Below are 13,953 nucleotides of genomic sequence, written 5' to 3' on the forward strand. Positions count from 1 at the left end.
GAGGCCTGGTGTGCTGCGATTCATGGGGTCGCAAAGGTCGGACACGACTGAGCAACTGAACTGAACTGAACTGAACAGGCAAATTTGGCCTTGGAGTACACAATGAAGCAGGGCAGAGTGTAGCCAAGAGAATGCAAACATCCTCTTCCAACAACACAAGAGAAGACTACATATGGGTGGTCAGCACTGAAATCAGATTGATTATATTCTTTGCAGCCAACAATGGAGAAGCTCTATATAGTCAGCAAAAACAAGACCAGGAGCTGACTGTGGCTCAGATCATGAACTCCTTATTGCCAAAGTCAAACTTAAATTGAAGAAAGTGGGGAAAACCACTAGACCATTGAGGTACGACCTAAGTCAGATCCCTTACGATTATACAGTGGAAGTGAGAAATAGATACAAGGGATTAGATATGATAGAGTGCCTGAAGAACTATGGACAGAGCTTTGTGACATTGCACAGGAGGCAGTGATCAAGACCATCGCCAAGAAAAAAAGAGAAATGCAAAAAGCGAAATGATTGTCTGAGGAGGCCTTACAAATAGCTGAGAAAAAAAGAGAAGCAAAAGGCAAAGGTGAAAAGGAAAGATACACCCATTTGATGCAGAATTACAAAGAACAGCAAGGAGAGCTAAGAAAGCCTTCCTCAGTGATCAGTGCAAAGAAATAGAGGAAAACAATAGAATGGGAAAGACTAGAGATCTCTTCAAGAAAATTAGTGATAGTAAGGAAACATTTCATGCAAAGATAGGCACAATAAAGGACAGAAACGGTATGGACATAAGCAGAAGATATTAAGAAGAGGAGGCAAGAATACATAAAAGAACTATACAAAAAAGATCTTCATGACCCAGATAACCATGATGGTGTGATCACTCATCTAGAGCCAGACATCCTGGAATGTGAGTCAAGTGGGCCTTAGGAACCATCGTTACGAACAAAGCCAGTGGAGGTGATGGAATTCCAGTTGAGCTATTTCAAATCCTAAAAGATGAACTAGAGCTTCATGGAAAAATTTTCTGGGCAGGAACCAGGAAACCTCCTTTTGATTTTGACTTTGCCTCCTACCAGCTGGGATGTGACCACACTGCCTTTTCCTCTGGGTCTCTGTGTGCACATCAGTAAAATTTAGGGTTTAAAGACTGTTTCTTGGTTATAAATATGTTTACACTGAACATCACAGTTTGACTCTCTACATCTATAATTTTATCTGTAGAGGACACCTAGGAATTTTGGCAATTTACAAACCAAGGCTGACCTCTCCATATGTCTTGTCTGCCTGCATGGGATTTAAAATATTTTGTAATGGCCAACATTTTAATTTGAGGAGGCTTCCCATAAGTAATCTAGATTTCTGGCTTCTTGTGAAAAATGAAGCATCTCCTGATCCTAATCCTGCCATGGCCAGTGACCAGTGACCAGTGAAATGGAGTCAGGTGACCCTGGCTTTTATAAGCCCCTCCCACCCCTTTTTGTTTTCTGTATCACTTCCAAGGCCTTGGAGTTAACCTGAGTTTGTGGTTTCTGGATTAGATGGAAGATTTCTTCTTCAGAATCAAGCCATTGACAGGTCTGCTGCATACTGTAGCACGTGGCCTCTTCCACGTAGCCTCCTGCTCTGGGCATCCATGGGAATGCCAGGCATAGTGGTGTGATTCCTCTTCCGTGAAGCTTTTATAGACAGAGCATTTCTCCAGCATCAGTGACATTTCCAAGTCAGGATGATGAGCCAAGTAATAATTGGCCCTGTCACTATTTGGGTTTGGTACTGGCACCTTGAGTGTTTACTCTGGTTGAGTAATCTGTTTGCATCTGGGTGGACCACACACAGACAAATGTGAGCTGTGTTTGTGTTCATTTCCTGCCTGGCAGCTTGATTCCTTTGGGTCACAGCTTTGGAAAGATTGATAGATCGGAAATTTACCAGTGTAGACTTGGAGGCAGAAACTCACTTGAACCCGTTTTGGGAGCTGACCTTAATAACCTTCGTTGGGCAACAGCAAAGAAGCCTGTCTCATCCGTGGATTAGAGCAATTGCATGAACATCACATCTGGATACAAGGTTTCCTGTGTTGTTAAGACATTCGTTATTCCCTTTCAGTATGATGAGGCAATCAAAACCGAAATGGTCTAAGGTTACACTATCTAGGTAAGTTCCCGGATGTGTCACTAGAACCTCAATAATGGGTAGAATTCCCTCTTGCTTCCTGGGTACCTCTCCCAGGCAAGTCAGCTAGCTCCACTTCTAGAACTCCTGAGGAGGCACGTCTGCTACCTGTCTTCTGTATCTCGGAAGTCATGGTATGCACGGACCAAGAGGGAAGGGATCTGGCTTAGAAGACTGAACACTCCTGAGTCTTCTCTCTGCCTTGCCCAGGGGCAGCCACTGACGCTTCCGAGGGCCTCTTTCCCCTTGTGATGGGGTAGAGTCTTGTAGTATCGACCTCAGGGAGCTGCACATGTGACTTTCTGACATTGACGATCTCCTTCTCAGCCTCTGTCTCTAATCAGTGGATTACAGGGAGAAGTGGGAGAGATGTAAGTGAGAAAAAATGGGGAGTCCTGGGAGGAGGCTTGTTGGGACTATCCTCATTAAGAACACTTCTCTGGGACCTACCCTTGGGAGACTGAGGGAAGCCTAACCCAAGTCTGGTAGCACTGCAAGATAGCTCTGATTACAGAAGACACACAGATGGCCAAAAACCACAGGAAAAGATGCTTGATGTTACTAATCATTAGAGAAATGCAACTCAAAACTACATTGAGGTACCACCTCTCACTGGTCAGAATGGCTATCATTAAAAAGCCTACAAACAATAAATACTGGAGAGGATGGGGAGAAAGGGGAAACCTACTTGCTGTTGATGGGCATGTAAATTGGTGCAGCCACTATGGAGAACAGTATGAAGGTTTCTTAAAAACCTAAAAACAGAGCTACCATATGACCCTGCAATCCCACTCCTGGGCATATATCCAGAGAAGACCATAATTTAGAAAGATAGTTGCACTCCAGTGTTCATTGCATCACTATTTACAATAGCCAGGACATAGAAGCAACTTAAATGTCTTTCAGCAGAGGAATGGACAAGATGTGGTACATACAGACAATGGAATATTGTTGTTGTTGTTTAATCACTAAGTCATGTCTGACTCTTTTGTGACCCTATGGACTGTGGCCCACCAGGCTCCTCTGTCCATGGGATTTCCCAGGCAAGAATACTAGAATGGCTTACCATTTCCTTCTCCAGGGGATCTTCCTGCCTCAGGGATCAAACCCACATCTTCTGTGTTGCAGGCAGATTCTTTACTGCTGAGCCACTGAGGAAGCCCACAATGGACTATTACTCAGCCATAAAAAAGAATGAAATAATCCCATTTGCAGCAACATGGATAAACCTAGAGATTGTCATATTGAGTGAAGTAAATCAGACAGAGAAGGAGAAATAGAATGTGACATCCCTTATGTGTGGAATCTATAAAGATGATACAAATGAACTTATTTACAAAATAGAAACAGACTCATAGACTTAGAAAATAAACTTATGGTTACCAAAGGGAAAGCTTAGAAGGAAGGATAAATTAGGAGGTTAGGATCGACACATATCACTATACATAAAATAGATAATCAGGACATACTGTATAGCACAGGGGAAATAAAAGATATGTCCTATTACATTAATTGTTGAGTTTTTTTTATTAGAAAATATAATCACATTAACTCAATGTCCAGCTCCCTACTAGGCCTCAGGAGACAAAAGGAAAATGCATAAGAAGCCTCAGCCTTCAGGGAGTTTATGCTCTAGTTGCTTAAGTCAAGACTGTATAAAATGTTCAAATAGTATTTTGGCTTCTTTGAGGCACTGGCCATCAGCATCATAAAAACACTCCACATAATTAATAAAAACACTCCCTGCCCATTCCTGATACCCAGAGACTGTTGAGGACAGGTGCAGTTTAGGAGTGAAGGCAAAGAATTGCTCTATAACTAGGGTAGGGAGATGTTAAACTGCCTTCAGATTAGATATGAGGCAGAATTAGAACTGACTTCAAATAAGCCTTTCATTCATGCTCAGTCTCTCAGTCGTGTCTGACTCTGCAACCCCATGGACTGTAGCCTGTCACGCTCCTCCATCCATGGGATTTTCCAGGCAAGAATACTGGAGTGGGTTGCCATTTCCTCCAGGGATCTTCCTGGCCCAGGGATCAAATCTACGTCTCCTGCATTGCAGGTGGATTCTTTACAACTGCATCATCTGGGAAGCCCATACCCAGCTACTTTCAACATTACCAGGACTACCAAGGGCTTCTGTTTAAATGGTAACTTCCCTACACTCTAAATGGCCAGTGAAAAGTTCAGTGCAAACTTGAGCACAGTTTGGGATAGTATGGCATATTTTTCACATGACTCTTAACGAAGTGCCCAAGTTTTCCTTCCTTGTGGGTAAAATTGTTGGCAACATGTGATACCATCCTCAGGCTGCGATGGCCACAAAGCATGCATGCAGAGAACCCAGAGAGTAAATAAGCCCTGTTGGAAATGTGTTTCCTTTTTCCCTTTTGCCACGGTTGTCTTTCAGCAGATTTGTAGCTCTCAAGGTAATTAAACCTCGCATGGGCATTTTGTTTCTCAGGTGTGAAAAGTTAGCAGTTTTGTCCCATAAAGAGTGTGCAGAATCCTTGTAAATTGACCAGCTCATCTAGACCTTCCCTGAGACCCAGTTGCTCCGACTGCTGTGCGTGTCTTTGGTGCATCTCATGTGCCTGATGGTTTGTTTGCTACATGAATTGGTCTGGCTGTCAGAGGGAGCCTCTGTCTGCAGAAGGGGCAGCAGGTAGAGGAAGCCGGCTGGGTGCCTTCACATTTGCTGTGTAGAGGTCTCTGCTTGTCACGTGCGTCCCTCCTCACCCTTTATAATTCTGCTTTCTTCCCAGCCATTGTGACAGCTATTTATTGTTCATTCCAGGATGGATTACCCTTGAATTACCTCTCTGCTTGTCACTGTTGTGGTTTCTTCAAGCTCCCAGTGATGGGGGAAACAGTAAACCAGTCTGGGCCCTTTAAAGGACCCGACTTTCTGTTCAAAGAGAATTATTTTTAGAAAGCTGCTATAGAATTTAACTTTCTTCAATCAGCAGGATCTATGTGAAGCCATATGTTGGTGTGATTTCCCCAGATAAAGCCTTAGGAATCTTCTTTCAGGCTCCTGGAGCGGGTGCACAATACATCCTGTGGGCAGGCTGCCCGCTGCCTACAGGGGTGCAGAACCCCTTTGATGGGCTGAGGGTAAGGCTTTCCAGCGGCCTTGGGTCTTGAGGCTCCAGCCTCAGCCAGGAAGGGCTGAAAGGATGTGACAAGTGACCTCTGCTAGCAGCCAAGCTGGGAATGCGAGTGATATGTTTAATCAATACTTTATCTCAATTGTTGGATGTAAAAGGCTTAGAAAATAATTCAACAGAGTACTCAGTTCTGAAATAACACCAAGTGTCATTTCACCTCTCTTTGATTCAGAAGGTCCTTTAGAATCCTTTCATCCTTGGAGAGCTAGTTAAAGATTCTGGGTCTAGAATGGCTGATAAACCAGCCTTTGTTTTAGTTAGGAAGGGAAATAGTAGAGCCAGGAGAGGGGTGAGAGCCCCAAGCAAGGGCGGTGTTTGTAGTCGGGGTGTTAGTGCTCGGCTCTGTCTACCTCTGACCATTGTCCCCCAGTCTTCCCTGGTTCTGTGGTCTAAGGTGGGTCCAGGTAGGGCCTCCTCTCCCCGTTTTGGCCTCTCACCTGTTAGCACCCAGTTCTGTAATACACTTTGAAGAAGTGAAGTGAAAGCCTGTCAGCTGTATCAGACTCTTTGTGACACTATAGACTGTAGCCCACCAGGCTCCTCTGTCCATGGGATTCTCCAGGCAAGAATGCTGGAGTGGGTTGCCATTTCCTCCTCCAGGGGATCTTCCTAACCCAGAGATTGGACCTGGGTCTCCTGGATGGCAGGCAGGTTATTTACTGTCTGAGCACTTTGAGGTGCTTAATAAATCAGATGGCTAGTGATTTCTGGAGAAGGAAATGGCAACCCACTCCAGTATTCTTGCCTAGAGAATCCCACGGACAGAGGAGCTGGTGGCTTACAGTCCATAGGGTCACAAAGAATTGGACACGACTGAAGTGATTTAACACACACATACACGATGATCGCCAGCAAAAAACACCCAGAATTTTCCTTCTCCTTCTGGGGAAGGAGCTTGGTCTGTCCAGCTCCCCAGTCTCAGTTGGCCTGGATGAATCTCTCAGTCTGAAACGGGTTGGATGGCGTGGTAGGTGCCACTTGACTCCACTCTCCTGACTCGTGCCCTGTCTCACTGCCAGCTTCCTTTCTGGGCTTCCAGGCTCATCCTTCAAAGAGCTGAAAATAACACCACAGTTCCTTTCTCTGAGGAGCTTTCTCACCCTTGACAAGCCTGGAGGACAAATAGAGCTGACCTCCGTGGCCTCCTGTCTGTCGGCCCTGATTAAATATTCACTCTGCAGAGCGTCATGCCAGGAATCGTGAAAAATCATCGAAGAAGGATGTCACGCACTCCTGGCCTTTGCACGTCTTATTAGCTTACAGGAGAGACAGAACCAGCACAATGCAAAATACACGGGAGCGCAAATGTCAGCCAGACGCTTACCTACCGTTCCTTATTTACAAATCCGTGAGCATAGCCTGGGGGTGCCTGCTTATATATACATAGACATATGTGTGCAATATATGTGTTTTATACATATAGAGCTATATGTACATGTGTTTATGCCGGGAGAAATATCAGTAACCTTAGATATGCAGATGACACCACCCTTATGGCAGAAAGTGAAGAGGAACTAAAAAACCTCTTGATGAAAGTGAAAGAAGAGAGTGAAAAAGTTGGCTGAAAGCTCAACATTCAGAAAACTAAGATCATGGCATCTGGTCCCATCACTTCATGGCAGATAGATGGGCAAACAGTGTCAGACTATTTTTTTGAGCTTCAAAATCACTGCAGATGGTGATTGCAGCCATGAAATTAAAAGACGCTTACTCCTTGGAAGGGAAGTTATGACCAACTTAGATAGCATATTGAAAAGCAGAGACATTACTTTGCCAACAAAGGTCTGTCTAGTCAAGGCTATGGTTTTTCCAGTGGTCATGTATGGATGTGAGAGTTGGACTGTGAAGAAAGCTGAGTGCCGAAGAATTGATGCTTTTGAACTGTGGTGTTGGAGAAGACTCTTGAGAGTCCCTTGGACTGCAAGGAGATCCAACCAGTCCATCCTAAAGGAGATCAGTCCTGGGTGTTCATTGGAGGGACTGATGCTGAAGCTGAAACTCCAGTACTTTGGCCACCTCATGCGAAGAGCTGACTCATTGGAAAAGACCCTGATGCTGGGAGGGACTGGGGGCAGGAGGAGAAGGGGACGACAGAGGATGAGATGGCTGGATGGCATCACCGACTCGATGGACATGAGTTTGAGTGAACTCCAGGAGTTGGTGATGGACAGGGAGGCCTGGCATGCTGCAGTTCATGGGGTCGCAAAGAGTCGGACACGACTGAGCGACTGAACTGAACTGAACTGATATGTATATGTGTGTACATAGATCTATATATACACATTTATATACACATAGGTCTATATGTACATGTTTATATATACACAGATCTATATGTACACATTTATATATACATAGGTTTATAATTACACATGTTTATATATACACAGATCTATATGTACACATGCTTATATATACACAGATTTATAATTGAAATGAAGTGAAGTTGCTCAGTCAACCCCATGGACTGTAGCCCACCAGGCTCCTCTATCCATGGAATTTTCTAAGCAAGAGTACTGGAGTGGGTTGCCATTTCCTTCTCCAGGGGATCTTCCCGACCCAGGGATTGAACCCGGGTCTCTTGCATTGCAGGCAGATGCTTTACCGTCTGAGCTACCAGGGAATCCCCAGGTTTATAATTACACATGTTTACATATACACAGATCTATATGTACACATGCTTATATATACATAGGTTTATAATCACACATGTTTATATATACACAGATCTATATGTACACATGTTTATATATACATAGGTTTATAATTACACATGTTTATATATACACAGATCTATATGTACATAGAATTGAAGCATTTGTTGAAGTGGCTGAAGTGACTGGAACTGGAAAAATGAAGTTTTCTACCGAGTTTTAGTTCCCCAGGAGTGTCCCTAAGAAAAGGATTTGAGAGCTAGTAGTTGACTGGGGCCACATTGGAAACACCAGTGGGGGGACAGGGAAGGACAGCGGCCAGTAGAGGGTCATTGCTGGGCTGGCTCTGGGGAGCAGCTGAGAATCATGCACCTCAAAACCACCCTGGGCCCCATCGGTCACTGGTTGAGGATGCCCGTCAGGATACCTAGAAATTCGTGGACTGCTGTGCCCAAATGATTTTTGGAGAAAACCCTCCTGCAAAGAGATACAACTAAAGTTAGTTCATTAGCTAAGTTGGAGGTTGGCCTGGGAGAGGCCTGAGAGATGAGGCATTTTTACAGGTCCTGATGAGCGTGGTGGCCTGGAAAGAGGAGGAGAGGGGACATTGAGGAGACTGTCCATGGAGCCCTGAGTTGGCGGGGGTGACACTGAAGCCAGGACTCTCTCTTCAGGTTTCTCAAGGGTGTGTGGGGCCCAGCCCCTGGTGGAACAGTCCAGGATCCTGGCTGAAGCAGCCAAAGGGTGAGAGGCAGTTTGAGGAGGATTTGGGTGGTGGCTGCTCCATCAGGACTCATTGGCCACTCTGGGGCTGGTGGGTGGGCTGGCCACACATGGATCGTAGGATCCCCACTGCATCTGCTGCATGAAGCCCTGGTTCATCCACAGGCACCATCGCAGAAGGACCAGAGTGGGATGTGGCTGGGGATGGATCAACGTGTCCTCCTTGCCTCTCAGCTGGGTGGGGAGGTGGGGTGATCACTGAGCACTGGGGACTTGGCCTGGGTGTCCTTCTGTGTCTATAAAGGATGAGAATGAGGGCCGAGGGAGTGGGCCGGGGCGGCTGTGGTCATGCCTCTGATGTGGATCCGCTGTAGGACAGTTTCCTCTGGTACCCTGTTCTCCATGTACGCCCTCCCTGGAGAGTTGGCAGATGGGCAGTGAGGACTGTCCAGGGTCAGGGCACCACAGCGTGACCTGAATTGAAGGGGGTGACACTGAAGCCAGGACTCTGGTCCCTGGACAAGGTTGCTGTGCCCAGGCTCTGGCTCACACCCCTGCAAGGAGCGCCCAGTGTGATCTCCACCCATGAAGGTGGGCTTGATTGCTTGCTAATCTGTCAAGTTATATGATTTCATGCACTCAACTTCTTTTTCTATCCTGTATTTAGATGCTGGGCAGAGATGATCTAGCATAGAAATGTCAAGATATGTAGATAATTTATTGATAGTTTTTATGTGGGGAAAAAGTAGACATGTCCATGCATCCTTGTGTGTGGGGTGGCATAATTTGTCCCTGGAAGAGGGAGAGGAAAGGGTGTCTCAGGCTGGGTTGGGTTAGGAGACGGAAACTGCAAGGTTACTTTAGCAGGAAGAATTAGTAGGAAGACTTGTGCAGGAGAAAAGCATTTCCCCCAACCCACAGAGGGTCCCAGGCTGGATCTGAACATTAAAGTGACAAGAACAGATTAACAAGGAAAAGGCATACACGTTTATGTAATGTATGTTTCATGTGGCATGGAGCCTTCAAAGGAAATAAAGACCCAGACCCACAGAACTGCCTATTTCTGTGCTTGGTGTGGTGTTTAGAAAATCACACAATGTTAGTACTAATGGACGTTTCCCCCTTAAGGGAACTATCGTTTTGAGAACACACACGCCGGGTACCATGCTAAGGACGTTACCAGGAGTGTCTTATCTAACCTTCCTCAGAACTGTACGAGGAGCTGCCTGACAGAAGCTGCCTATTTGACAGAAGCGGCAACTCAGGCACAGAGAGCTGAAGTGACTGGCCTGCAGAGGCACAGCCTGTGAGGACAGAAGGTGTTTACCCCTGATGTTTTTATTTGGGGAGGGTGGGAGGGAGTCTGAAGCAGAGCAAGGAACATCTTGATAACCTATATCTGGAGTCTTCACGGAGTCAGGGAATTGTTCGTCAACTCACAAGATTATTTTATTTCACATCCATTTCTATTACATCCTGTGCCAGATTCTGATCTGAGAGACTAACAAGTGTTTAACCCCGTTTAACCTCCAAATAGGCCCATACAGTAGGTGTTCAACACCCTCCTCATTTCTATACCTTCCACATGTTATGAAATCTTGGTGAGTCCTGCAGGAGTGGGGAAGGAGGACAGAAGAAAAAGACTACAGGGAGAGCAGAGAAACTAATAGCTATAGAGGGTCTATGAGCTCAGGCTCAGTGTTTCTTGTGTATTTTCTAACTGAATGCACAGCCCTCTGAGAGAGGGGAGAGTCTCCCTGTGTATAGACGAGATAAGCTACAGAAGTTTAATAACCAGCCAAACATCCCACAGCTAATTCAGAGTGCGGGCTGGGCTTCTAACCCAGGCCAGATCCCAAATCCCATATGCTTTCCACTGCATCTTGATGGCAGTCAGTAGGGAAGATAACACTTTTGCATGTTTAATATAGGGTACAAGTGAAAGAAAGATATAGATGCACTGTCCTCAGAGTTAAGAGAGGGAAGGGATGACTCCAGCCAGGGGTGTCGTGAGAGTCTTCCTTGAAGAGGCAGCATTTAAGTGGAGCTTGGAAGTAGGTGGATGTGGCAGGTGGGTCTGGGGGCAGCAGAGTCCCCTGGAGGGTGGAGGGGCTGGAGGAGGGAGGGGCACAAGCAAAGATGCTGGCGGGATGAGGCCAAGGGGTGGGGGATCTGTCTGGGTAGGAAGCCGTGTTTTGCCAGACATATTGCTTAGAGTTGCCAAGGAGTGCATGGTCACAGTGAAAACTAGACTGGTTCTTAGTTTATTAATACTTTTTCTGCAAACAACATGCCCACCTTATTACGTGTGCCCACTCCCGCCAGCCCCTACCCCCTGACAACTCGGGTTGTGTGGCTGTGTCTCAGGAATGCTTTCCTCTTCCTGCCTTCTTGGAAGCTCTTCAAGTCCCGATGGTTCTCAGCCCTGTTCTTCCTCATGGCTCCCCAGTGTTCTGGGGAGACAGGTGCTGAGCAGGACAGAGGGGTGGCCCTGGGTGCTGGGGAAGGATGGGCAGACGAGGAGCCAGGCATACCTCTCGCTCCAGGGCTGGGCTCTGCTGCCCAGACAGGGAGCCTGCCTCTGACAGACATTCCCTTCCGGACCCGGAGGCTGCTTTGAGAGAACCAAAGTGAGGACACGGGCCTGGGGGATGCTCTTAGAGACTTGACACCTGGTGGGAAGTGGAGGTTTGGCAGCTGACTGGACGCGCTAAAGAGCAGCCCAGGTGGCAGCTGATGCCCCTCCTGCCCTGTACCCCAGCCTCTCCCGAACTGCTCCTCCAGGGCCGAGGAAGAAGGCACCCACCCTGCTAATCTGCGCTGCGGTTTGCTCTTTGTTATGTAGTATCTCAGTGGCAGGACCCACTCGGGAGAGCTGGGGCGAGGCTGGCTGAGGTCCTCGAGGAGCTTGGACTCAGGCGCCTGCCTGGCAGTGGAAGGATGCTTCCTGACCTCTCAGACCTCTGGGCGCACTTAGAAAGCACTTCACGCCTTCTGTCGGCACACGGCTGCCCAGGGGAACCTCAGGGACAGGGGGCAGGTAGAGTATCCTTTCCGAGTTTCTTGTCTCCTGTCCTCGCACTCCACCCCTTCCTTTCCGTGTGTCTGTGTGGCTCTGTTGTGTCTCCTCCTCCTCAAGGTTCCACAGACCAGTGACGTGGGGAATTGACTAATGTTCTTGTCAACAGAGATCGTGGCCTGCGAGATGACGGGTACCCTGATGCACTCACGACAGTGTCTCAAAGATGCCACGCCGCTGGCTGCTCCCAAGAACGAAGCCACCCTCCCAGAGAGGTGGCAGGAAGCCGGGCTGGAGGAGGTGAGGAAAGTCGCTCTTCCTCTGCCCTCGACTCAATCAGCGTTTAGCTGTCAGAAGGTTCTGGCCTTGGCCTGACGGGTCTTTTCCTGTGTGTCCTTCCACAGGCTCAACTTTTTAGCCGGAGGATGCACTGCCTTCTCAGGTGTCCTGGGAACTGCTGAAGGACCATGATGGGGAGCAAGCTGGTCCACAGAACAGAGCAGAGCAGCTGGAACCCAAGAAGCGCCCGGAGCCAGTGCAAAGTCTGCAGACCTTCAGATTGGAGCGCCCTGAGCCGCGGTTCCTGATTGGACGGTCTTTGCTTTGCCATCACCCTATTGGCTCGCAGTTCTAGATTATTTTGAGTGGTTGGCTGGTCTTTTTTTTTTTTCTCTGTCTTTCATTCTTTTTTCTTGGCCTTGGGGATTGTGTAAGAAAAGAATTGCTTTGGAAAATATAATTCTGTGGCTGAAATTAACCTTGTTTATGAACCAATATTGTCCCTAGGGGTTTCTGAATTGTCATCTGGGTTACCTAGTAAATGGGTCTGCATGGTTGATGTGTGTATTCCTGATCTTTAGATTAAAAATGTATTTTCTCTCTTACTCGTTTTCACATCTGGATCCAGGTATTGGGCCGAGTCCCACTTGCCTCTGTACTGAAGCGATCTCACTGCGGCATCGCTTGGAGTTGAAATATAATCAAACATATTGTACCTGAGGCTCTTGCATTCTCTTTGGGGCTTATGCTACCTCACAAAGAAATACAAACCTTGTAGGTGGAAATGTAATTCCTGTTTGATCCTGCAGCTAGAATGGTGGAGAAAGTATAAATATCGAAAAGCGGCTTCAAATACTTCAGATGTCAACTAACCAAGAGTAAGTGGCTGACTCTCTAAGGCAGAGCAGGGACTGGAGACCACTCCCCACACCCTGCCGTTGACCCTGCTCCATCTGGAGGAATCGGAGAAGGAGGCCCGCTTCTGTGTTTGCGTTTGCGGGGACTGTGGTGTTTCTGACTCGTGCTCTGTAACTGTGCCCACCTCGCAATAAAACACCTTCGTTGACTCAGCGACAAGGTCTCTGTCCGTTTCCTGCAGTCCTGTGTCCTCATCGGCTTTGTGAGAAGGTCCAGGGTAGATGTGCGAGTGGCCACCCTGCCTGGGATCTCAGCTGGATGCAATGCTGGCACTTATCCAGGATTATCTACTGGTGGGGCCTCACACATTGGACACATGCTGGGCTGGGGCTGCCCCCAATACGTGGTAGACATTTAATCTCTCTTTTTTTTTTATTGGTGGATTATTGCTTTACAGTGTTGTGTTAGTTTCTGCTGTACAACAAAGTGAATTGGCCACTCCCCTCCCTCTTGAGCCTCTCTCCCCCTATCCCTCCCCTCTGGGTCATCACAGAGCTGAGCTGAGCTCCCTGTGCTGTACAGCAGCTTCCCACTAGCTGTCTATTTTACACATGTCAGTTCATGTGTAAACTGACATATATGTCAGTTCATCTCAATTAATCCTTTCTCGATTTGTCCCACCTTCCTCTTCCTCTCCACTCCCCACCCTGTGTCCATATGTCTGTTCTCTATATCTGTGTCTCTATTCCAGCCTTGGAAATCATCAGTACTGTTTTTCTAGATTCCACATATATGCGTTAATATACAATATTTATTTTTCTCTTTCTGACTTAATTCGCACTGCATGATAGTCTGTAGGTCCGTTCAAGTCTCTACAGATGACCCTATTTCATTCCTTTTAGTAGCTAAGATCTTTTTTGACCCCGTCCCTAGAGTAATGAAAATAAAAACAAAAATAATCCAATGGGACCTAATTAAACTTAAAAGCTTTTGCACAGCAAAGGAAACCATAAACAAGATGATTTTATTTCTTCATAAAGAATTGAAAGAACATTTGAATTCCTTAGAGCTGGTCTTGGCT

General features: G+C 46.8%; 1 protein-coding gene and 1 pseudogene across 2 annotated transcripts in view; both read left to right on the forward strand.

Annotated features, from left to right (window-relative positions):
- LOC102281487 (large ribosomal subunit protein eL18-like) overlaps window positions 1-11,336 on the forward strand; it is a 75,755-nt pseudogene extending 64,419 nt beyond the window's left edge.
- Window positions 1-13,075, forward strand: part of LOC138983920 (CD99 antigen-like) — a 211,582-nt gene extending 198,507 nt beyond the window's left edge. The window contains exons 2-4 of one of the 2 annotated variants that reach the window (XM_070359412.1): window positions 11,562-11,756; window positions 11,905-12,035; window positions 12,140-13,075. In XM_070359412.1, coding sequence (XP_070215513.1) covers window positions 11,562-11,693 — 132 coding nt within the window. In that variant the 3' untranslated portion in view covers window positions 11,694-11,756; window positions 11,905-12,035; window positions 12,140-13,075. The remainder of the gene's footprint in view (window positions 1-11,561; window positions 11,757-11,904; window positions 12,036-12,139) is intronic. The other variant, XM_070359413.1, reaches the window with a different exon arrangement.
- Window positions 13,076-13,953: the final 878 nt, after the last annotated feature.

The sequence above is a fragment of the Bos mutus genome, chromosome 22 (genome assembly GCF_027580195.1).
Source record: "Bos mutus isolate GX-2022 chromosome 22, NWIPB_WYAK_1.1, whole genome shotgun sequence".
Classification (NCBI taxonomy): domain Eukaryota; kingdom Metazoa; phylum Chordata; class Mammalia; order Artiodactyla; family Bovidae; genus Bos; species Bos mutus.